This window comes from Stegastes partitus, unplaced genomic scaffold (genome assembly GCF_000690725.1).
Source record: "Stegastes partitus isolate 25-593 unplaced genomic scaffold, Stegastes_partitus-1.0.2 Scaffold219, whole genome shotgun sequence".
NCBI classification, from domain to species: Eukaryota; Metazoa; Chordata; class Actinopteri; family Pomacentridae; genus Stegastes; species Stegastes partitus.
Window position 1 is genome coordinate 112,483 of NW_007577950.1, and position 23,872 is coordinate 136,354.

A 23,872-nucleotide genomic window follows, 5' to 3' on the forward strand; every position below is an offset into this window, starting at 1 on the left:
ACGATGGAAATTGTGGTCAAAAGGTGCACAAACGCAGTTTTTTTCTTTAACATTTTGAGAACTAAATTTAAGAAGACGGGTGAGTATCGCTCCGGTTTGGACGGCGGTATGCATTATTCAGATCACACCATCGAGATACCCTCCATTACTGCTAAAACGTCTGCCTTGTACGTTTAATTTGGTCTAAGTCAAGCTTTTTTTTTAGTTCCTGGAAAACTGACATATCAAGTAAAGCTCATTACCTGTCAGTTAAATTCAGAAACATAAAAAAAAGCAATAGTTGCTTCTCAAATGTCGCTAAAAATCTAAAAATTACACAGAAATGAAGCTGTTAACGTGGTGTTTGTTCATGCAGGAGCTGACGTTGTCCATGGACAACACGCACAACTTCCCACCTCGCTCTTCTTTCACTTTACTCCTGGCTGTTATGTCAAACTGTTTGCTGCCAGGAAACTTCAGAACTCAACCTCTTCCTATGATCCGCTTTGTGCAACAGAAACCGCTCTGACCGAGAACTGTTCTTGGCTTAAGCAAACGCTGCTGCTTCTAACCTGAGACGTGGATAACCTGACTGCCTCCACATGATGGATGTTGGGAACAAGAAACTCCTCATACATTATAAAGGTTGCACCCCTCAGCTGTGTTACAATTAAAAATGCCATTTGGTTCGTTTGTCAGAGGGCTGAGCCTGAAATGACACTTCTGAGCTGCGCCGATGTGATTCATCCCGACGTCCTCTTTTATGATCGTCTTTGATGTCTCCTGCCGCCCAGCTGGGTTTTCTGTGGCAATATTTATGTTTCATCTATTTTTTTTAATGACTCCACTGATGCCATTGTTTTGGAGATTATTTTTCATCCATCAATCTGTTTTTTTTCAGCTGCAAACATAAAGCCTCCACAAAAAAGTTATGGAGCCGATGATGTGCTGTTTGCTGGCAGAGGGTCAGTTCACGCCATCTGGCAGCAGCTCTTTCTTTCTTTGGGGCTAGAAAACTAAAAGAAGGAGGTGGAATCTGATGTCCATCACGCCTCTGTTTCACTGTTCTGATGAAAGTGTGCAAAAGCCAGTCCATGCAGTCTGTTTGTTTGCTCCCTCTCACTCCCCCACTGCAGCGCCGTAGACAACAGCCAGCACCTGAGACCATGAATCTCTGTAAATGACAATTCTGGAGAAACAGTATTTACAGTTAAGCCCTCGGCAGCATCCAAATTCCTGTCAGAGAACGGAGGGATTGAAGTTTTTAATTAATCTGAACGCCAGCGTCCCCGAGGACACACACCCTCCCGCTCGTGCACAAACCCACACGATGCGGCGGGAACGTTTTCGGGGGCGACGGGCGGCGAGTGGAGCGGCGACATCATCAGCGTTTTGCGTAAATGTCTCTCTGAGACACTCTGTCAAAATAAAAGTGTCTGAGGAACGGGACGGGGCTGTTGTGCCCGTTGGAAAGTGGAAGTGAAGGACCATGCATTCACATTTACATCGTCCTAATCACCATCTGCACTTTACTCCTCCAGCACCAGAGTGTTTGTGCTAATCTACAGCAGCAGCTTCCTTTTCAGAACGTCACGACAGCGTGCATCTCTGTTACTACCAGTGCTTCATTGTGTTGAACTGCTCTGTTTAGTTTTACTATGCTTTTAGCTTCACTTGACCCTCTGAACTCCAAATCCCACTGGAAGGTCTGAAAGGCATGTTATCTTTCTTTTTTTTTTTTAAATCACCAAACTCACACCATTCATCTGAGCGAGAAATTGCAAAATTGTAAAACTGCAGAAACTGTCTAAATTTGTGGCGTTTCATCAAAATCACTTTATTCTGCAGGTGTCTGGTAAAAACAAACCATTTGCACTGATCGGATTCTGTAGAAAACTAAACGTTCTCTGCTCCTCTGCACGACTGTGAAGCCATCAGTGACTCGGCTGCACAACAACAGTCACGTGGCAGAAGTTCAGGGACTTTTCGGCTGAACTGCAGGCAGTGTGGACACAGAACAGAACGGAGACCAGTACAGAAACTAATTAAACATAAAAATAGTAAATTATTTACAGTTTGCAGAGCTGCCAGACCCGTAGGCAAAAATGTTGTGTATGTTAATTCATTTATTTTTCAAGCTTTTGAAATAAATAATCAAAGAATAATCATCATTTCTTTCTCGAGTTGTGAGCTGTGAACGAGGCGAAGGTTTAATCTGGTACCAGGTTTTCTGACGCTCTTTCAATTCTCTTTTTCGTCCTTTGAGCACAATGCAAACGTGTCGGGATGAAATGCTGCACGCCACGGGGGCAGAAACCAAATCAGTGTTTGTTCACGTATCGCCGTAAAAATCTGCTCTTAATCAAACACGTGCATCAAAGCAGGTGGACTGAAAAGCTACCAGCGAAGTGATGAGAGGGAGGATGCGTGTTGGCCCTCAGGTTCCAGGCAGAACGCACCATTCAGCATGATTCAACCTCACAGCGGCCTTGATGTAATCCTCCCTTCGGCTCGACTCGCAGCAGAAAGCGTTTGCCACTGATTGTGCATTTCTGATGTGCATCCACACGTACATGTGACGCGCATGTGTTTGTCGGTAATAAACGCCGTTGCGGTCCAATCTGTTAGCCTGCCACGTGCCTGTGAGTACGTTTTGAAACGCGGCGACTCGCTAACGTGTTGGCGAGTTAACTTTCCAGCGGGCCGGGATGCAAAATGAACTATTTCCCTCACAGCCTGCAATAAGCTGTTTTTGGCCATAAAACTAATGTAGCAGTCACAGACATTGACTGCCCTCTAAAATGGAAATTCGTAAGCCAAAACGGCACAGTGGGAATATCAAAACATGACATATCCTCGGCTTCCTTCAGCCCTCCCCACTGCCTACCGTCTCCTGCCACCTCCCCAGTCCGGCCGACCAGCTCCCCTCCTGAGGTTTTTCAACACAGAAGCACATCTGCTGTGGAAACTCTTCTGAAGGACACGTCAACCCTCCCTGACACAGCTGACTAGGCAGGCGGACGGACGGACGGACGGACTGACACTCCTCCCAGACGGTCCCCAGGGAACCAACATCTACAACTGACTTTAACAGATCCAAGAGAATTGTGTTAAACTCTACTTCACCGTTATTAATACAAACGACAAGACTGCAAACGGTTTTGGTTTTGGTTCGGCCCGTGTGTGGTTTGGATCATCAGCAGTCGGGATGTAACGTGAACCGACGGCAGGAAACCGCTCCAACATGTGGTTTTATGGTTATAAGCCGACAGACGATATTCGATAACTCTCGACTGGAACGTAAAAGCATTAACAAAACGGGCAAACGTCGGCTCGTGCCCAGTTTCAGCTGTTTCTGAATGTGTTGTCCACGAATCAGAACAAAGAAGGGTTTAAAATATGAAAAGAAAACAGATGCACCAAGAAAAAAAAAAAAGTTAAACGGTGAAAAACCTGGGGATGTTTAAAACTGAAAACTGAAAATATTGTAAATAATTTTAGCAGATTTAAATTAAGCAAAACTGTGTAATTGTACTGCCACATGTTGTAAAAGAACACAGTTCTATTTGTAAAAATGCTGATTTTTATTTATTTTATTTTTTTATGTGGACATTATGTGCAGCTTTGGAGTTTTTGAGCATTAAAATGAATATAATTTTTTTGTAATTTTACTGGATATCATCTGTAATTTACTAAAACAAGGAAAATTTGTAAAATACCAGTAAAAAAACCAAAAACTTATATTAATAATTTTTCAGGCCTATCTGCAAAATAATTTTTGGCTGATTTAAATACAACTAAAGTTGTCTTTTTTCCTATTTTTTAGGAAAGGGCTAGGCGGTATATGAACACTTTTTTCTGTAATTTTACTAGATAAATACTTATATTTATACTTATACTTAGAAAAATACTTATATTTTCTTAGTCCTTCATAGACAGATTTTTCTTTCAAATGCTGGCAAATATTTGTAAAATAACTACATGTTTTGCTGATTTAAATATAGTTAATTTTACTGTCAAAAAGTGTAGAGTTTTGATTTGGTGTTTGATGTGTATGTATAATTTTAATTTTGCTTGTTATTATCTGCAATTTGACAATAAAATAGCAGCAAATTGTTCAAAAACTTGCAGTTAAAAGTAAGTAAGTATTTTCGCGACACTTCCCTGAACAAGCAAAGTCCTAGAGGATAAATCATGAGCCAGCTTGTTGAGAAAGCAGTAATTGTGCAAGAAATATTACAGAAATGTTTTGTTTTTTCTTCTACGTTTCTGGCCTGACTCACACCAAAGTTAAAAACCAGCTGCAGGTGATCAGCACAGAAGTTCACCTGCAGACACTGATAACATGGATTATGTGTCTCAGTAAAACAGTCATGCATGCTTCATTACCCAGTATGGCCCAATTGGGATGAGCTCTCCTGTTTCTACTGGGATCCTGCAGTTCCGTGGAGGAGGGGCTGCCTCGGCCCAGAGCGGGCTCTCTGCCCTGGGATACCCTGCCCTGGGCGCCCCCCCTGCCTGGAGCCGAGGTGGCAGAGCTGCTCCACGGTTCCCCACCCTCTGCAAGAGATGCGCTTCATTCAGGACCACCAACCAAACATCCATCAGGGGTCACCGGGGTTCACAAAAGGTCACAGGGAGGTCAAAAAAAGGGGGATACTCACAGGCCAAAGTGGGGGAAAAGGTGAGACAAGAACCGGAAAGAGAGCATTCAGATCATTCCGCTGACGGGCAAAAGTCACATTCTGGGTGTTTTCTAGGAAGGCAAAGGTGGCAGAAGGAGCACAGAGGAGCAAATGGTCTCATGATCCTAGGAGGAAGAGTTGTAGGACAGTTGAGTATGCTACAGAAGAGAATAAGGAAAGAGGAGTCGTAGCGCCACGGAGGGAGTATAGTTCTTATCTGCAGCAGACGTAGTGAAGAAGGAGCAGCTCTTTAATTCGAGGAAACCACAGGATGATGCTCTGTACCTGCTCAGCGCTACTGCAGCGAGAAAAAAAAAAAAAAAAGAGCAGAGCCCCTACGGTTTGGGTGCTGTTTACCTAAATTACACATTGACAAACTGTGGTGAGAGATCACTGTTAGCGCGCTTATGTGTGAAGAGAGTGTACACACAAGCACATCGATTGGACGGTCACGCTAGGCTCGCATGAAACAAGCCCAGAATAGAAGCATCCGAGGCTGCCTGGCAAATTGGGGGCACGCAGTTATAGATTTTTAGTTAGGAGGACGGCTGTGGATGAAACAAATGCAAATTTATGTATCAATGCCCTCATTTAACATCTCTGAGAGCAGAGACTGGCACAGAACAAGAGCTCAGCTGGGTGCTGTTTGTGTGTGCGACGGGCGCCGGCGGGCGCACGCAGTCTTGAACGCGTGTGGGTGCGCGCTCGGGGTTGCGTGTGTCTGTTTAAGGCCGTGTTTGCTTTTCAGGGATGCTGCTGCTCCGTGATCAAAAGGAGAGGCACAAAAGGGAGACGGCGGCGAGAAGAGGGGCAAAGCTATTACTCTCCAAAGAGAGCCGTTTGTTAGTTAGAGACACTGCTTTAATCAGACACGCTGTGGCTGTTGACAAACATGATCGCGGGGGACGGAGTGTAAATTCCAATTCCGATCGACCGGTGGGGAAATACAAAGAGCGCCGCGCAGGAAAAGGAAAATTAGTGCTGCAAAAATCACAGCAGATTCCCTGGAAAAGAGGTTCTTACAGGACAAGTTTACCAGATACTGAGAAGCTGTGCATGATGAAGCTCAGAACTGGGCCCTCAGGAGGCGACTATGCATGACGGTAAACATGATGGTCCACGTGCAGTAAAGAGAACTAGTCTGTAATCTGAATATCTGATGAACCTAAATGCCTACTATGCTGAGTAAATGAAACACCAATTAACAAAGCTTGTCAGAAATGTTATTTTTAACGTCAATTCTTTCTTTCCTTTGGGGAGAAAACCTCTTAAAATCAAGACAAACGTCATCACAGATTTGATAATTCTGCAAATTAAAGGTACAGAAATGCACAAAAACACTGCTTCAGCTTAACAACAGCTACGTACTCTTTGTATAAATACACTTCATGCACTGGAGCGCTCCCTTCTCAAAGACAAACAGAGAGGAGAACCCTCAGCCACAGTGTGCGAAGCAAACATCACCCCTGTTAACATCAGAGGGTGAAAGCTGTCTGTGAAATCTGTCTGGATTTAAAGAATATCTGCAGAACAAAACTTGCACAAAAAAGGTCAGACTGGCAGAGAATGAGACATCTCAACAATTCCATGCGAGGGAAGGAGCCTAACTTTACAAATCCACTTCTATAGAAGAATGAGACAGTATAGCCGAGCGCCGTTCGCTTTGCTTTGCTTTGGACTACGAAATTCTATTAAGACGCAGCGGCACAAGTGAAAGCCCTGACGGCCGCAGCTGAGGCAAGTTAATCCTGCGAGTTGACTGTGTGCGGCTGAGGGCTTAGAGCGGCGGCTTAACACAAGGCCGCGGCTTCGACGCACCTGCCGGTGGTCAGTCATGCTTCAGCCGGCTGAGCAAAACACAATGTCATTATAGCACGTAGGTATTTACCACGCTGTGCCGAGACAACGTCCTCCTCAGCCTCCACTCCAATGCAGTTAAAATGCATTTGACTAAAGTGTGCAGGCTGAGGCAGGTGAACCCTCTGAACCCCTAAACCTGGAAAAAAAACAACAAAACAAACTACAAAACAAACTACACCATTTTACAGAAAGATTCTCAACTTTCCAGCTGTCCTTGAACAGATCGTGTGTGATGCACATTTCTGTTGGGAAAGCCTAAAACTATAACAATCCATAAACATAACCTTTAACTACGTGTCTCCTTTTTAAAAAATGACCATAAATAAACAATGTGCACTATGACATGCGCAGAAACTAAAACTCCTGCTAAGCTACGAGTGGCTAAGCTGCATGCAACGACCACGTGACGAAAACTCAGGAACGGTTTTGCTGAACTGCAGGGAAACGAATTAAAAACGTAAACAGTAAAATAGTGAAGTAGTCTGGTGACATCATGGGTAACAGCTGGCATCAATGCATGGCTTAATGCATGAATACTAATAATCTAGTGGAATAAAACATACTGTACTATGATGAAACAGGAGGCCACAGGAGACTTTTTTCGTACATATTAAAAACCTACATATACTTTGACATTACTTCACTTTCAATACAGGACTTTTGGCGATGTGGCACTTAAGGATCCAAGTTCTTCCTCCACTAAAGCACATCTGTCTCTCAACAACACTTGTGAATTAATTGCTGCAGTCACAGTAACCTGTTGCTATGAGGACAGGACGGTTACTTCAGTCGGCGGTAACGAACCACCACGAGCAGACAAAAACAGAGCTCCTGTTCATGTCAGTAAAACATCCGCCTGCGTTCTGCATGTGTGAAAAGCTGCTCAAACAGAAGGACGTCAGCAGCACAACCACAGAGCTACATTCAGTAACTCTGTTCTGGTTCCTTCAATACTTTACGACTTGTTAAATCTAACGATGGCAGAGTTCAGCGCCGTCCTTGTAAACTTTTGCTAAAATAACGTGACTGTCACAAAACAATCAGGCACTCGGTGCAGTTTACATGCAAATCAAGCGACTCGACAGCAGCTGAGCGGGTTACCGAAGAAAGATGCGACTGTTTTTATCGAGGCAAACACATCAGGAGACACACATGCGTTCAACTTGCACAGACAGATGGCAGTAAATATACAGTAGGCGTTGGGAGGACAGGGTTTATCTAAAACTAGCAGAAGTATATTTGTTTGTGAACATATAAGCAAAAATCCAAATGTCTTAGTGAATCTTAGGATTTTGGAACCGGTTCTTTTGCCTTTTCACTGTGCATTAAAGGACCAAGACTCTGACTGTTGTTCTCTGAACCTCGTGCAGGTCTACCTGTATATTCCTGCAGTCCATTCTTTGCTTGTACCTGAGTGCATGCGCGCACATATTCATATCTGCGTAGGTGTCTGCAGCTGTGTATGTGAAAAGTTAATTGTCCATATTTGCATGCAGTATAAAGCATCGGCAGGAGGCAGACCTGGCACATGCTCCCTCCCGCTGATTTGAGCTGTCAACCACATTTATTAACTATGATGAATCACCCCTCCACTTCACATCCAATCAAAGACCTCTCAGAGGGACTCCAATCTGGTCACCTTTAACTAAATGATTTTCTTGGCCCATGGTGCGACAGCCAGTGATTGGACTGGCAACCTGATGATATGGCTGCTGTTAGAATTATTCTGCCAATGGCCCACAGCTGGATCGCTCATTTCTGAAACAGTGCGGTGAATTAAGTGGCCAGCTGACATGTAGCTGCATGGGGAAGAAAGGTTTTAAAGAGGCCTGGTTGGAGTGAGGAAATATAAAAATAAAAGACATGAAACACAAAGGTGTTCTCCTGACCTTGCCGTAAGGATTTGGATTAAATCGGAACTAGGTGCATAATATAGTACACTTTACAATGCAAGCTGACAGCTACCGCTGAATCAGAATAATGTTTCTTCCACAGTGTGCGCGGATTTTCCTTAAGTCTTGCCTTTCCACCCAAACCTCCAACAATCCATCTACATTTAACTAAACACATACTCGCACATGCCACTGCACACGTTCTGCTGAAACAATCAACTGTACAGAGATGAGACAAGGTCAGTGCAAACACAAATCCCCAACAGGCCCAGTCCTTCTCTCCACGTGGAACTGTACACCTCCAACCTGGTTGAAGGATAAAGCTTTTGATCCCGGCCTGAACGGAAGCGCTCGGGCAGCATAGGAGGAGGGAACGGCGCAAAAAAAGAGAGCAATCAATAGATTCTTGTAGACACAGCCTCAAGTTTCCAATCTAACACAGCGCCGTATTGATTAGACTTCACAGCACAGCGACAGTAATGTCTGCAGTGGATTTGGGAGTCTTTAACAAAACAAACTACTGCGCAGGGGACCCAGCAATAACACCTATGGGGACAAATTTTTCTTATGCATTGCAAATAATGACATGCTGTAGATGAGCTCTCGTGTGATGACAGTCTGAGGATGTGCACCAGCAACATAATGTGTCAGCGTACTACAGAGAGCACAGACGGCAACGTTGTGGGCAAAATAAAGACAAATAGAGAGACGAGTGAGCTGCTCTCAAATGCGCTTTCTCAGTTTCCCCTCATCTCAAACTCAGCTGCACTGGAGCTTCAATATATATGCTAGAATGCTAACGATTAGCATGTGCCAGGTAATGCTGCTTTTCTTGCATGAAGCCACCCAAGAGAAAAGCAGAGGAATCCCTCAAGGTCATCACAATCTATTCTCCAGTGACATGTGCACCAAAAGCTGCGGCAACATTTGTGGAGATTTTCCACTCTGGACTCAATCCTACATGAGAGTCGTTCAGTTGTGCCGCTACGTTTTCTGAACTGGACTACCTTACAGACAGACTAAAACCTGCTGACACATGTCTGAAGTTCTCTGAGTATTTGTTTTTCAACCTTACAGATTCAGACAGAAAAGGACATCTGCAAATACACGCTGAGATCACAATAGGGAGAGCGCTCCTGAACAAAGATGGCAGCCCGTGTTGTTGAAATTAGCTTGTGCACAAGAGGTACAGTGATTGTCTATCAACGAATGAACACCTCACTAGTTTGAGTGATTGTTTTAAGAAAGAAAGCTTAAAATCCTCTAATTCCAGCTTCTTAAATGTGAGTATTTTCACGTTTCTTCCCCTGCTGTGACAGAACCTGAATATCTTTGACTAGTGGACAAGACAAAACATTTCAGGATGTCAGCTCGGCTTTTGAAAAACACAAACAATGTTTTACGATTTCCAGACATTCTACGGACCAAACAACTAATTAATTAATCAAGAAACTTATCAACAGATTGACTGACGATGGAAATAATGACTCCAGGTTTGAAAATTGAGGCCAATGCAGAAGGTGAAGTTTGAGTTACGTTAAGCGGTTTGAGGGAAGTAAAGCTTAAAACTGTCTGGAAAAGACAGAAAATGTGCACAGCGACTCGGGACAAAGTCTTACATAGAACAGTCTGGCTGCACTTAATTATTTTTTTTGCTACAAAGGGAGAAAAAGCTCTGGATTGTTTGTATTCCCTTAAACAATCTCAACTACCTTAAGCGGCGCTCAGCCCAGGATGCAGCAACAGTGCCCCAGTTCGTTTGCACCTATAGAGGCGAGCACCATCAATGAAATGGTTAATTCTCTGAACGAATCAGGCACTGCATTACATTCAATCACAGCCAAAATCTTTTCCTAACCTCAGCCTTAACTTTTGCTATATAAGCCATCCAACCAAGCCATCTCCTTGTGACTCTGACATGAAAAGTGCTAATTACATGACACCTGAACAAAATTGGGAAAAAATCATTGAATTGCAGGAACGTCACCTCGAGGAGCTGGTGACTCGCATGCAGGACAAAGCAGACACCTCTTTTAGGAGGCTGAGTAATACCAGCCCCGGAGAACTGAGTCATTTAGCTCACAAGGTGAAGGAGCAATTTTCTGGGAAATGATGCAAAAGGGGGTTATAAGAACGCTGCTGATGTCAGATATGCGCGACCGTGACAACAAAACCAAACCGGGAACTCATGACTTCATCAGGTGCACCGATCGTTCCTAGAAAAACATTTTATCCAGCCTCACTCTGGCGTCATCTGAAGCTCGAACAGTGATCGTGCTTTTTCTCTGAAACGTGAATCTATTAATTAATTTCTTACTACGACTCTTGACTGATCTGACATCTTTCACTGTTACTGTGAGGCCAGAAATAACGGCTAAAAGAGGACGAGCGAGCAGGAAAATAGCACTCAGTCCTTGAACATGTTAGTTTTCTTCGTGACTTTCCACAGTGTTTGTGTAGTTTTTAACAATCTATCATGTCTGACCAGCACCCAATCGGTTTAACAACATCAGAATCAGGTGCAAACCCCGAGTCGGATTCGTTCGTGCATCACTGGGCTGAAAAAAGTGACGCACTCCTTCAAAATCTGAACCACTGTTTACGTCCAGAGAACCTCCCAGCAACCAAAACATTTGACTGAATAAGCAGAAGCAGGGATAAAAAAAAAAAAAAAAAAAGAGCAAACGTGCTCAGTCAACCAACAAATAAAAAGTAAAGTTAAGAAAACAGGCTGTATACTCTCTCTCTCTCTTCCTCCCTCCAAAAGATACAGCACAATAAATTATGTTTCTACCTCTGTAAACTCCTCTGCATTCCCTCCCCGACTCTATCTCGCACTCGCACAAACACACACACACACAAGATGCAGGCGTGCACACAAAACACAAGCAAGGGAAAGAGATAGCAGCAGACACTCTTATCTCTAAACATTGGCAGCTCATAATGAGAGTGACTTCCTCTGCAGCCAGCGGTTGAGTGGTGCTGACAGCCTCTCAGCAACGGGCCCGACACACACGCCGCCTTTAGCCTGACAGCCGGGCCACGCACTTACAGATGTTTTCACGCCCGCAACACACACACAAACACACACATACACACACATGCAGACGCAGCCACGCTTCAAGGTTGACTTCGGCAAGTAGGAGGGAGGAGGACGGGATGTGTTTGAAGTTTTGACACATGGAAGAGACACAATATTGAGCTTTGGTGTACTGGGGCTTATGAGTGGTGAGTGGGTGATGCACAGAGAAGCTGCTGCACCAGCCAACTAGGAGGAGGACGGAGCTTAAGGAGAGAGTTTAAGCCAAACCGACGAGGAATAAATTCATTACAAGCCAGAGAACACAGTTTCTGATTACCGCAGAGCTGCCTGTGGAAAATTTGGAACACGCATCGGGTCGGAGATAAATAGCTGCGACGCTTGAGCTGAATTTAAGGAACGGCTCCTGATGCCCTTGACGTGTGAGGACGGGGTTTAGGAAACTTTCACATTTCTGTCATCCTGTGCAGTAATTCTTAAATGAAAAAAAAAAAGGCTGCTCTGTTTACGGGAAAGTTTTGAAGCACAAAACGGTGGTTTCAGATAAGTGCAGTGAACCTAAATGCTATACTATCACTTCAGACCTGACAAACAACTGGAGAAGGTCAGTCCGCGGGCCAGAGTGGAAATGATAGTTGTACAAACTCATCTTTATTCATAGGTGGCACCTCCTGGAATCTGTGATGTTCTTATCACCCACTTCCACCCCATCGTTTAACCGCAGCAGCTGTATCCATGTAAAGTCACTTCTGGCTGCCGGCCAGGCTGTCGATTAAACTCCGTGTCACTTCTTGCCCCGTGCTGCATTCCTCCCGCCCCTCGCTGTAATTGAGCTACATGACAATTGTCTCGCGCAACAATAAAACAGTCTTATCTGCAAACAGTGCTCTGTAATCTCTGTGGCGTCGTGCCAAAAGGCTGTGAAAGTAGTTCAGATTTCCAATTTCCCAGATGCAGAAATGAGGCTGTGGCGCTCTACGGCAATTAACACCGAGTGGTCAAGATGATGGGGGAGCCGGTCGGTTCGCATGTCTCCAAATGCTAAAACACCATGTAGAAAAAGGAGAAGAAGAAGCGTTTGAAAAACAGACACAGAAGGTAGCTGGACGTGCTCATGAATACGGTGATCTGAAACCATGCCGGCTGTGTATTCATCCATTTCGGAGGCCACTTTGATTCTGCAGCACCCTGGGCCAAATGGTGTGGCAGTAATTCCGAGTCCACTTGAATCTCAGAATAATGCTCTCTGTTTCTGTGTTGCTGCCTCCTGCATGGACCACTGACTCATAAACATGGGCAACTGGCGAAGAGAGAGGCGGCCATTTCATCTCGGCTCGGCTCCCTCATTCCTCTAAGCTCGCAAGAACTCATGCAACGCAAATGTAATAGAAAATTATTGGGGGGTTTTTTCTGCTCTGTGTGGCGTCTACCTTTCTTTGTTTGCTGACTTACAAAGCGTCTCTCGAGCAGCGTGAAAAATCAGATTCAGCCTTTAAATCGTACACACACATACTTCTGTACAGCAACCTATGTCATGCATGTTGTGCGAGCTCAGCGCGGGGAAACCGACAAACGTTTTACACTAATAAGGCAGCGGCGGTGTCGGTGCATCCACAGGCAGCAGCAGCAGCAGCAGAACCCACCACGAGCCCTTTAATAAACTGAAACAGACATCAAAACAGGTAGAGCTGCTGAAGAGAGACACAGAGAGAGAGATAAAGGGACTGAACACTGGGATATTTCGACAGGAAAAGGAAACTGAGGAGCGCAAACAGCAGGCTGAATTAAAAAACGCCGCCTCGATCAGAAAGAAAACGCCGGCGTTAAACCCTCACACAAAGTGAGTCTCGTTTACTGCATCCACAAGCGATGAGTTATCGTCACTTTGTCACAAGAATGAACATATGATGGAGCTGGTAGATCTGTAAGAGGCTCACGTTACGTCTGCAAACCATCACCGAACAGAAAAAGTTTGCTTTATGCGGTGTTGGTAATCCTTCTAGCAACTTCTACGACGTATTTCAGACAAGAATGCACTTAATTTTAATTGCTTTTGAAGTTTACGGCGCCTACAGCCATCTCCAATCCTTTAAGGTGCAACGGTGTCCAAAACGGTGGCAGTATTTTATGTGTAAAAGCACCGCTGAGGAGCAGCCGTCATGGACTGCAGCGCTGCAACAGCAGTAGATGCTCATTTATCGGAGCAGAGAAGCGAGTTGCTCACACTCCACTGTGACTCACTGGACTCCCCAGAGGTGGAGGCAGGCTGCCCCAGGTAAGGATCTGAAAATAATGAGCTAAATTAAGCCAGTGGCACCGCTGCTGCGTGTCGTGTGCACGTCTCCTGGCTCGAAATAAAAAGCGTGTTTGATCATTTAAACTTACTTCTACGTACAGCGATGTACGCGTCTCGTATCAAGTGTGAGATTTATGATTTAAATCAAAGGAAAGAGTAAAGGTGTAAAGATAAGTAAGATCTTAATTTACTGGAAATATGCTCAAAATGAGGTCTGAGAACCTTTTTTTTTTTTAATACTTTGCTGAAGTTGCTTTCTGTTTAAATCTTTATCCCCATTAACCTGCTGAACCCTGAGCACTTTCTACACATTTTTTATTTCGCTCCTGCCACATTTTTACTCACTGGGCTGATTTTTCACTGCAGGATGAAGTCCTGCACCTCCACAGAAACAAAACAACCACAGCTAGAAGTAGAGAGAACTTAAAAATGGCTTCTGGAAAAGCTAGAATTCCCAAAAATATATAAAATAATATATTTTAAAAAAAAATAAAAATGTAAATCAGCACGTACACCATTTTTCCCAGTGCCCACAGGTCTTCCTCACACTGGATGGTATTATTATTACATACCATAGATATTTCATCATGTACATTTTTATTTTGTCTCTTATCTACACCGTGTGAACACTGCCTGCAGTTCAGCCCAAAACTCACAGAATTTCTGTCACCTGACTGCTGGCTGCAGCCGAGTCACTGATGGCTGCTCAGTAGCACCAAGGAGAGCAGCATTATACAATAATGCTTTAATTTTTGTGTATTATTAAATGACACGTAGATTTTTTTGAGAATCATACATTCTACTTTTACTGTTTCTACAGTTTCCAGCTCTAACACAGAGCGTGATTTTGCCATTTTTGGTAACAAAACATGTCTTTCATACCCAACGGCTGGTTTTCTGGTTCAGAGGATTAAGCACGCTTTAATAATTTATTCTGTAAATCAGCCCCGTCGATGCATATGTCCACTTCAGCTGCGTGTTCGGTGCGTTCGTGTGACGCCGCCCTACATGTCTGTGTGATGAAATCAGACTGAGGTTCATGGGCGTCACCGGGAACAGGTGTTCAGCGAGTGTCTGAGTGCCCGTGCATCTGTGCACTGTACGTATTGGTGTCACTAAAGATTAGTGGCTTCGCTCAGAGACAAGGGGTCGATTATGGAATTACAGGATCACGGAGGCTGCCTATTGTTCCTATATCCTGGGATCACTGAGTCCAACTGCCTGACTGTGGCACACATGAAGCGTGTTCAGAGAGCCTCTTGGAATAGGGGGCTCACCACAGATCACTGACTTCAATCAGAAGGGCCTGAAGAGCCGGTGTCACGAAACCTGAGGGCCGTGTGCAAAAACAAAATAGTTTATTGACTAACTTGATCCACCAATTAGAATTTAATCATTAATTTTGCATCTTTTGGCAAGAAATAGAAGCACAAAACATGTTAGGAAACGTGCAGATGACAAGAGAGCTAAGAAAATAGAAAATCTACAGACATCTATGGAAGAAATGCAATCAGGCCGGGTATTGTGCTGCACTATAATATCCTCTAATACAAAGTTCTGCACAAAACAAGACCTGCATTTACATAATTTAAAACTGACAATCCCCAGAGAATACTTTTCATATTCATCCCCTCTTAGAGTGTGTAGTTTGGTGCCTTGTGCTCTGCTCGGCTCGGTTTGCTGCACAGCACAACTGAACGCTAACAGACTGAGTGAGTGACCAGAAACAAGCTGCAAGCTCTCATCATTTCTGCCTCGATCTTTTTCCTGTCACCTTGCCCTTTAATTTCCACAGACAGACCAGAAGAGGCAGAGTGATCTCATGCTTTCAGTTTCTGTGCTCCCTGTCCTCTTAGCCTTACCCTGCTATTGGCTGATTAACCCTCACCCCTGCAGCCTCCCCCTCTCACCCCTCCGTCCTTCACTCCTGCTCTGTGATTTTCCTCTAATGCTCGGACGCCGTTCTCCTTCCAGCTGCATCCCTTTGCGCATTATCCTTCTGCTCGGCCTTTTCCATGATCGCCACCGTTGGACTTGTCCATTTGCTCGCCATGAAACAAAGTCAATCTCTCTATAAAAGCAGCTTAATGATAAACTGATCCGACGTTAGATAAAGAGACATATGCAAAGCTGTATTTGGACTGTCGCTAAAATGACTATATAGTTAAATACTGAACGCTTTTCCCTTCCTAGACTATAAAGTCTGTCAAATTTAACCACTTGCAAAGCTAGAATGACGAAGTTGCTTCATTTTAAGGAATAAAAACAAGAAATAAGTTGTTGAAAGCTAAACTGATCACTGTCCCAACCTCTCAATCAAGAGAGATCTGCAAAGTTAAACAAAAATCTGATATTCATCAATATTTCTGGCTAAGTACGGAACACTTTTCTCTCCTTGGAGTATAAAATCTGTCAATTTGTGGAGCTAAAATGAGGGCTCCCCTTAATTTCAAGGGATAAACAGCCAAAAATGACAGAACCACTAAATTAGTCATCAAAAAAAGTGTTGTTTAAAGCTAAAACTGTTTGCTCGTCCCATCTTCTCAAATAAACCGACGTATTGGTCTAAAGATAAATATGAAGAGGTCACAAGACGATTAAAAGCATGAAAATGCAAAGAATTACTCTAGGTTACACAAAATTCTGTTTATTTTTAGTGACTTTTCTCAAATATTTGACTTAAATGGTAACGACTGAACACGTTTCCCTCCTCAGTCTGTTAAACCTGTCAAAATAAACCAATTGCAGAGCTAAAATGAGGGATTTTCCTTCAGTTTAAGAGATAACAAACCAAAACAACCCACTAAAATCAACAGAAAATCAGTTGTTTAAAGTTAAAATACCAACTGTTTGTTCATCCCAACTTCTCAAATAAAGAAACTGTGCCAATGAACATAGAGACGATCACTGAAAGACTAGCTGATTAGTCCAGTGGTCAAAAGGAGCCTGAACATAAATGTGAAGGGGTCACACAGTTACACACAACTCTGTATTTTTCAGAGGTTATCTGAATATTTAATTTTACAGGGAAGACTTTTCCCTCCTCAGCTTATAAAACTCGGTCAAATGACACCGTTTGCGAGGGTAAAATAAGGGCTAGCATTAAGATCCTGCTATATTTAAAGATGAACAAGCCAAAAATGATGAGCAACACTAAAGTGGTTCGATGCAAACACTGCTCGCTGATGCCAACTCCTCAAACGCGAGGCCACGATGTCGGATCTCTCACAAACAGAGATGTATATGCAAAGCCGTCAATCAACGTAAAGAGGCGTTTGGACATCAAATGTGGAGAGAACTGCCATCAGTACAAGAACGACACCATAAATCTGTCTGCTCCCCCTCCTGGAAGCCACGGCTCTGACTGTGGAGAGATGGCACCTGCCTGCGACGTGAACTATGATCCTGAGCGGCACATGCTTCACGGCCCGCCACTGCCTCGCCCTCGCTGCGACTGGCTGGCACATTAAAACCCACAAACATATGGTGTTCCTCCTCTGAAAGTGCACTTCTCTTTCAAGCAGGAGAAACGAACAGACTTCAGAAACAAAGCTGTCGGTGTTTCTTCACACGCAAATTGGTCACCGAGTGCGAGATTTAGTTTCCACCCACATTGTGATCTACTGCTGGAGAAGCCCCGGTTTAGGGCACTTCAGCCTATTGTGAGATAAAAGCGACAGAGGAAACAGAGACAAAAGGCTCCCGCTTATCAAAAGGGGTCAAAATATGAGCCTTGTTCTTGGAGGATGTGGAGGCAGAGGACGCCTGTTTGATTGGACACGCCGCTCATCACCTGCTGCAGCGTAATAATGGAAATGTAAGCAGCTACATGATTGCGCCACATACATGCGTCAGGCTCTCTCATACCCACAACTCTCTCCAGCGTGGGGCCGCGGAGCACCTGAGCGGCTGCGAAGAAGGGAATAACATCGCCATCTAGAGGCTTGAGTGGGCATGCCTCCCCTCTCCTTGGACACACAGCTCTGAACAGAAAAACGCTTGTCATGCTCTCCCACGTTACTCACACTCTTCTCAACAAGTGGACTCAAAGAGCCTCAACAGGGAGCTGTCCGACAAAACCACAGCGAAATACACGAGGAGCACGAGAGCAACCCCCCCATCCCCTTCAGCGTCCGAAGCATTCATCCACTGCTTGATGAGACTCAGAACTATAGCTCCCCATGCAAGGTCACTTCCAGCCGGCATGCAATATCGCTGGGGTGAGAACGAGGGGGGAGAGAGACAGAGAGTGGAGAGAATGAGGGAGGATAAATACTTGACACACAGATAACCTTAGATGAGAGCATGCACAGCTTGGTGCTTGACTGTATCTCAATGGAGAGGAGAGCGGTGGAAAAAAATAAAGATTAAGGGATGGAGTGGAAGCCTCCGCAGAGCAGATTTTTTATTTTTATTTTTTCTTTAATCTTACCTATGATGGGAGCCAGGCGGAATATGTCAGACAGACGGCTGTTCACCGGTTCATACGGAGAATCCTCCAAGAAATCATTACCTGTGGGGGAGACGAGCACGTGTTAGAGACGGATAGATGGATGGATTTGTTTTTAACCCCCTCCTGCTTTGTTTATCATCCTTCACCCCTCACACTGGCCTGCATGTGACACGGGTTATTTGGGTCAGTCGATATCCACACTGGCACACAGCCACACGCTTGATTAGGCAGGTTGGTCAGCTGTGTTGCGCAACTGGAAGTCGAGTCAGTGGCCACGGAGCTGGATGCAGTTTAGGGAACTAAAAGGCCCCCCTGCTACGATCAACACTTTAAGATGGCACAGCCAGCGCTGAGGGGCTTCGCGCTCCATTACCTCCGAGGAAAGTGATTTAGGAGGTCAAAAAGTATCTCGGCTCTGCAGGACCGTGGCCGTGAGCCGAGTCGGGGGGCCAAATTTGAATGAAAGTTGAGTGATTGCGTGTGATCGCGCTGGCTGTGTGCTACTTTTCAAGTTTGTGGTGGCGGGGATGGACGGGGAGGGGGGGTCATGGAGCTGGATGGAGAGGGCAGGAGGGAGGGTCAGGGCTGATTGTGGCTGAGGGGGAGGAGCTGGAGCTACTAATCATCTCACCCTTTCACCGGATAGATTAGAAAACCTATGGGGAACGTTACATTAACTATAGCTGCAGGGTGTTCTCTAAATCTGGTCAGCAAAAGAACCCAGAGGGGCTTTGTGGGGGGTCGTGGCATCCCCAAATCCTTTTACACAAAAACAACACTCTGACCAGGAGCTCACACACTTCTACATCAGTGTCTAGTAAAGTTTCCAGCAGCAGAAGCCAACCTTGTAACGTCTGATAGATCCCCCAGTAAATGCGGAGGCAGTTCTTCTCCTTCTTCATGCCCCTTTTACACCGGCAGTTGTACAGCGGACTCTGCTTGAGCGCGTCCATGGCGCTCCGGCACTCGTCCTTCGCCTCCAGGCCGGCCACCATGCTGAAGTTGCTCTCCTTGCCGCCGGCCACGCACTGCCTCATGGTGCGGTACTTGGTGCTGCACGCCTGCTCCTTCAGACACTGCTCGCTGGCCCTCACACAGTCCAGCCGGGTGGCTCCGGCGCGCAGGTTCTCCTCTGCGTAACACAACACATCTGGAAACACAAGTGGCAATTCACAACAACAACAATAATAATCATAATAATAATAAAACTCTGAATAATGACGCCTCCTTTCATTTCTCGGAGGTTTTTTTTTTTTTTTTTTTTGCTCACTTCTTTAGGCTTAAGCACTTTACAAGCTGCTTTCAGGGATTAAAATATTACAGAGCTTTTATATTCGAGCATGACAAACACATCTAGGTCGCTGTAAAGGGATCCATATGGGGTGCATCTCGTGGAACTGAACGCGCATTCATAGTGGAGCCGTGCAGTTAGTTTTCTAGCAGCGAACAGTAGAAATCTGCTTCACTATTGTCAGCTTTGACTTTTGCGTTTTGGAGCACTTTGGACAGCTGCAGCGTCCAGGCGCCTCCACAGCAGACCTCGCTGAGCAGCGGCTGCCTCTGACGGGCTTCCCCTCTTTCTTTCTTGCTTTCTTTTTTATTTATTAATCGAGCTCACATCTCGCCATTAAACATTAAAAGCACCTATGGGATGGATCTGTACGAACCGCTGCTAGTGCGAATCGAGTCAAACTTACCAAAAAGAGGCAGAAGAACATACAGGACTGCGAGGATCATCGTTTTCCTCTGCATGTGAAACAAAAAAAAAACCCTTGTTGGAACGAAATGCGCGACTTCAAAAGCGACTTAGTTTAATTCCCAGGGTACTTCCACTGTATTGAAATCCATTGAAAAGGTGCAGCAGTGTGCGCTCCGCTCCTACACAACAGATCCAGCTCACGCGAGGAATAATTTCCCTTCCACACAAACAGCAACAACAACAAAAAGAAGTGTCCAGTCCCGATTCAGTTTCTTTCAGTCTGCGTGGAAAAATAAAAATAAAAAAATCTCTGTGTATTTCCTCCCCGTTGCGGGTGGTCTTCTCACCAGCCAGCCAGGAGACAAAGACGCGGAGAGGAGAGCAGCGGTGGAGGCGAAACGGGCGAGTGTCCTCCAACAACTCCAGCCAGTGGGATGCTTGCGTCTGTGCGTCTGAGCGCACACAGCCAACTGGAGTCCCACTGCTGTCTAGCGCATTCAGCAGGAGGAGAGTGCCAGCTTCCCCCTCTGCGCTATAAAGTACAGTAATCTTATCATAAATTTACAATGATAGACCTTCCCATCACTGCACACGCACTCCCCTTTAATGGCAGTTTCACAACGCGCAGCGCACACAGTTAATAATTAGCGCCTGGCTCGCGGGTCGGCTCCACTTTTCCCTGCACAATTTCACTTTCACTAAACTTTTCTGCTCTCATAGCTGCTCATAAACACTTTTTTTCAGCGCACATATCACAACAAAGGGCATGTGATTGAATTTGAAACGCTGTGTGGGCTGCTTCTATATTTGTGGACAGGCAGAGGGCAAAGAGCACGACTCCTGCGCATTTTACACGACATGATTAATATAGCAACATGTGGAGCAGCTTACATGGCAATTTGTTAGATCTAAACTGGAGTGCAGAGATAAGGTGAATGGATATATTTCAGCTGCACCACACATGATATTTCGAGCATGTGTGTGTGTGTGTGTGTGTGTGTGTGTGTGTGTGTTTGTGGCTCCTCCCTGTTTGCTATTTGCAAAATGGAAAAAAAAAAAATGCAACAGCAGCTGCCAACTCTGAAGAAAGAGTAGACTCCTCTGTGTTTGTTAATGGCACATGTAAGAGGTGTAAAATACAGCGTTTACTAAATATGTTGCGCTGGGAAAGGGCAGCAGCCGCAGAGGGGAGCGCAGGCTGGGAGACTGTCGCCATCTGTCGGTGATGGTAAAGTAAAGGTCACTGTTAAAAGTACTGATATGAGAGCATGCTTTCAAGCCACACTGCAAGATATTTCACGTTGCATGTGATCAATTCACTGTCAAACGGCTGGAAATGTAACAAACAGATCATGATTACAGCAGCATGGATGATGCACCGCGCCACTGGTAACTCTCCCTATACGTCTCATTGATTGCCAGTATGGTCTATTCAGATGCTAATCCACTTGGCTAAATACATGGGACGAGACTATGTCAATGAGGCTCTCTCTGCATTAAAAACTGGGATGAATCAATCAGGGATGCTGGCGCCCAACGCAGTAAATCAGCCTCTTGCGCAGAGCGGGGAGAGGGCAGCCTCGTTCAGAGATGGGATGAAGGAGTAGCTTATTTGAACGTCAGTGAATAATCCCTTTTTGAAAAGGAAGTCGTGAGGTACAGATGAATCAATCCTGCAGGGTACAGCCACTTTTAAAAATGACTTTGCTAAATAGGCGTGCCACAGGCAGGCCGGTGTCCGCCGCTAATGTTAACGGGAACACGACTGGAAAAGAGACAGAAAAATGGGAACAAATGAACGACTGGCTGCAATGTGGGATAATTGTCTGCTTACAATTTGATGACTTTGCTGTTCTAAAGTCTCCAAAGGGAACCTTGCCAGTCAGGGGAAGGCTCAGTCTCGGGTGATTTATGAAAAGCCTCAATCAATACGTGATATTAATTTTGCAAATGAATGTCAGAATGATGTAGTCCTCGGGTCATTTAGCGTTTCACACTGTAATGCGCTTCATGGCACCGGATCAGAAGCTTTTCTCCTGTCCCAGAAGCGAAACGGGAAAATTGGTCAAAGTCAGGAATTGTGTGACAAATGTTCGCGGTGGGTCTCGGCGGATTACTTTTGAGAGAGCTGACTGTGCCGATACAGCACTTCACAGCGTTCAAGACTCGAGTGAGAGTCGGGCTGATGAATGCCGGCGCAGAGCAGGTGACTACAGTTAGCCAACACTCTGATAAGCTACCCTCAGAAAGCCACGGGACGAGGAAACGTCAAATTAATAAGATTTATTTCAGCTTACATGGTGGTTTGTGTCTATCTGACATTTACATACGGTTCAGTGGCATGCACTGGTGGTTGGCGAGCGTCAAACTGGTGCATTACCGTGTGAATCAGATGGGCTAGCGTTTAAAAAAATAAATTACTTCATGACAAACGGTGGCACTGCAGGCATCTAACATCCTAGCTACAGTCCTACATGACATCCCAGTTTCTAGCATGCCAACAACCCGTTCTTGTCTTGTCTTCTTGCATCTGTGGCGTCGTTTCATTTATAAAAAAGCTGGACTTTTGAGGAGGCCTTTCAGAGTGTCTGTCTATTGATCACATCGTCTGATCATTGCCCTTTAAAGTCACATCTGAGGAGGTTGCGGATGAACACGAGGGTCGAGAAGGTTGTCACGGCTCTGAAACTTTTTGTGCACCTTTTAGTGGCTAAATTTAACACTTTTCTAATCATAACAACAGAAATGAGAATTTCTTTTCTTAGTTCTTGCCTTTTTCAGGAGTCTCAAAACAAAAAAATAAATAAAAAAGAGAATTTTACCTTTTGCATTAAGTCAGAAAAAGAAGAACAATTGAATGCCGTGTTTCTGTTTTGTTCAGCGGTTCGTCTAAGATACTGAAATGTGATTTGATAACACTTCTTGAGTTCTTTTGTTGAATGTTTATTAAATCAAACTGTGCTTTTATCTTTCTGAGATTTGGGATCTGATGTCTTCTTCTTGCCTCATATTCCTGACAATGCAACAAAACAAGCTCTATTGTTTCCTTCTTCCCCACAGTAGCACATCTGCCTGTATTGTATTTACCTGTTTTGAACACTGTATTGTTTGGTCCAGTGTGTCAGAATCTACATCTTGATATTAATATCTCATCTCACCTGCTTTGTGAAACCACCGGCCTTTCCTCTCTTTCTCTTCCCACTGTTTTTTTCAGTTTCTACTTAATAATGCTCTTTATTTCTGTCCTGCTGAGGCCAAATCAATGCGATTATTTGTTGTGGCTTCCTTTGCGGTCGTATCTGTTATTTCATTTTCTTTAACGCCAATATGTGCTGGTAAAAACTATTACTGTTGGACCGATCATTTGAATTCTGTAGGATGTTTGCGAGATGTCTGGCCCGCTATCTGAATGACTGAACTGTAAACTGGTTCGGGATGAGCTTGAACAAATGATTGCTCTCGGTGGTTTTGCACGCTCTATCCGGCGCACTGCAAACAATATTGTAAGCGATTTCTCCCTATTTCTCCTGTGAAACTGATAATCCCTCGCTGACCCCTTTTCCTACTTTAAGATGAAACTCAGGGAAAAAATAAAAACAACTCCAGTTCTATTAGCTGCACTCTCTACAACACCTGTGTAGACCTGGATCTTACCGCGGTAGAATGAATTTATAATCCCAGTTTTGATTTATAACATTTTTTAATCCACATGCTAGTGTTTACTGTTGCACTAAAACAGTCACATCCCTTGTACCTACTTGGCAATAAAACTGATTCTTCTGTTCTAATCATGCACTGTGGCATCAAGAAGTACCTGAGGTTGTACTGCTGGCAGTAGCAGAGTTATTTTTAAATTCTCCTGCTTTTTCTGCCTTTAATTTTTCTCTCTGTTGGTTGATCTTGACAGTGACTGTGAGGCTAGCTAGCCGTTAGCAGACGCTACATCCGGGACATGAGCAGCTAGCTAG

At 44.6% G+C, this 23,872-nt stretch overlaps 1 protein-coding gene across 2 annotated transcripts in view; it reads right to left on the reverse strand.

Annotated features, from left to right (window-relative positions):
- Positions 1-20,105, reverse strand: part of gfra1a (gdnf family receptor alpha 1a) — a 114,624-nt gene extending 94,519 nt beyond the window's left edge. Inside the window, exons 1-4 of one of the 2 annotated variants that reach the window (XM_008281008.1) lie at positions 19,903-20,105; positions 19,050-19,355; positions 18,185-18,265; positions 4,369-4,539 (exon numbers count right to left, since the gene is read on the reverse strand). In XM_008281008.1, coding sequence (XP_008279230.1) covers positions 4,369-4,539; positions 18,185-18,265; positions 19,050-19,355; positions 19,903-19,957 — 613 coding nt within the window. In that variant the 5' untranslated portion in view covers positions 19,958-20,105. The remainder of the gene's footprint in view (positions 1-4,368; positions 4,540-18,184; positions 18,266-19,049; positions 19,356-19,902) is intronic. The other variant, XM_008281009.1, reaches the window with a different exon arrangement.
- Between the last annotated feature and the right edge of the window lie 3,767 nt (positions 20,106-23,872).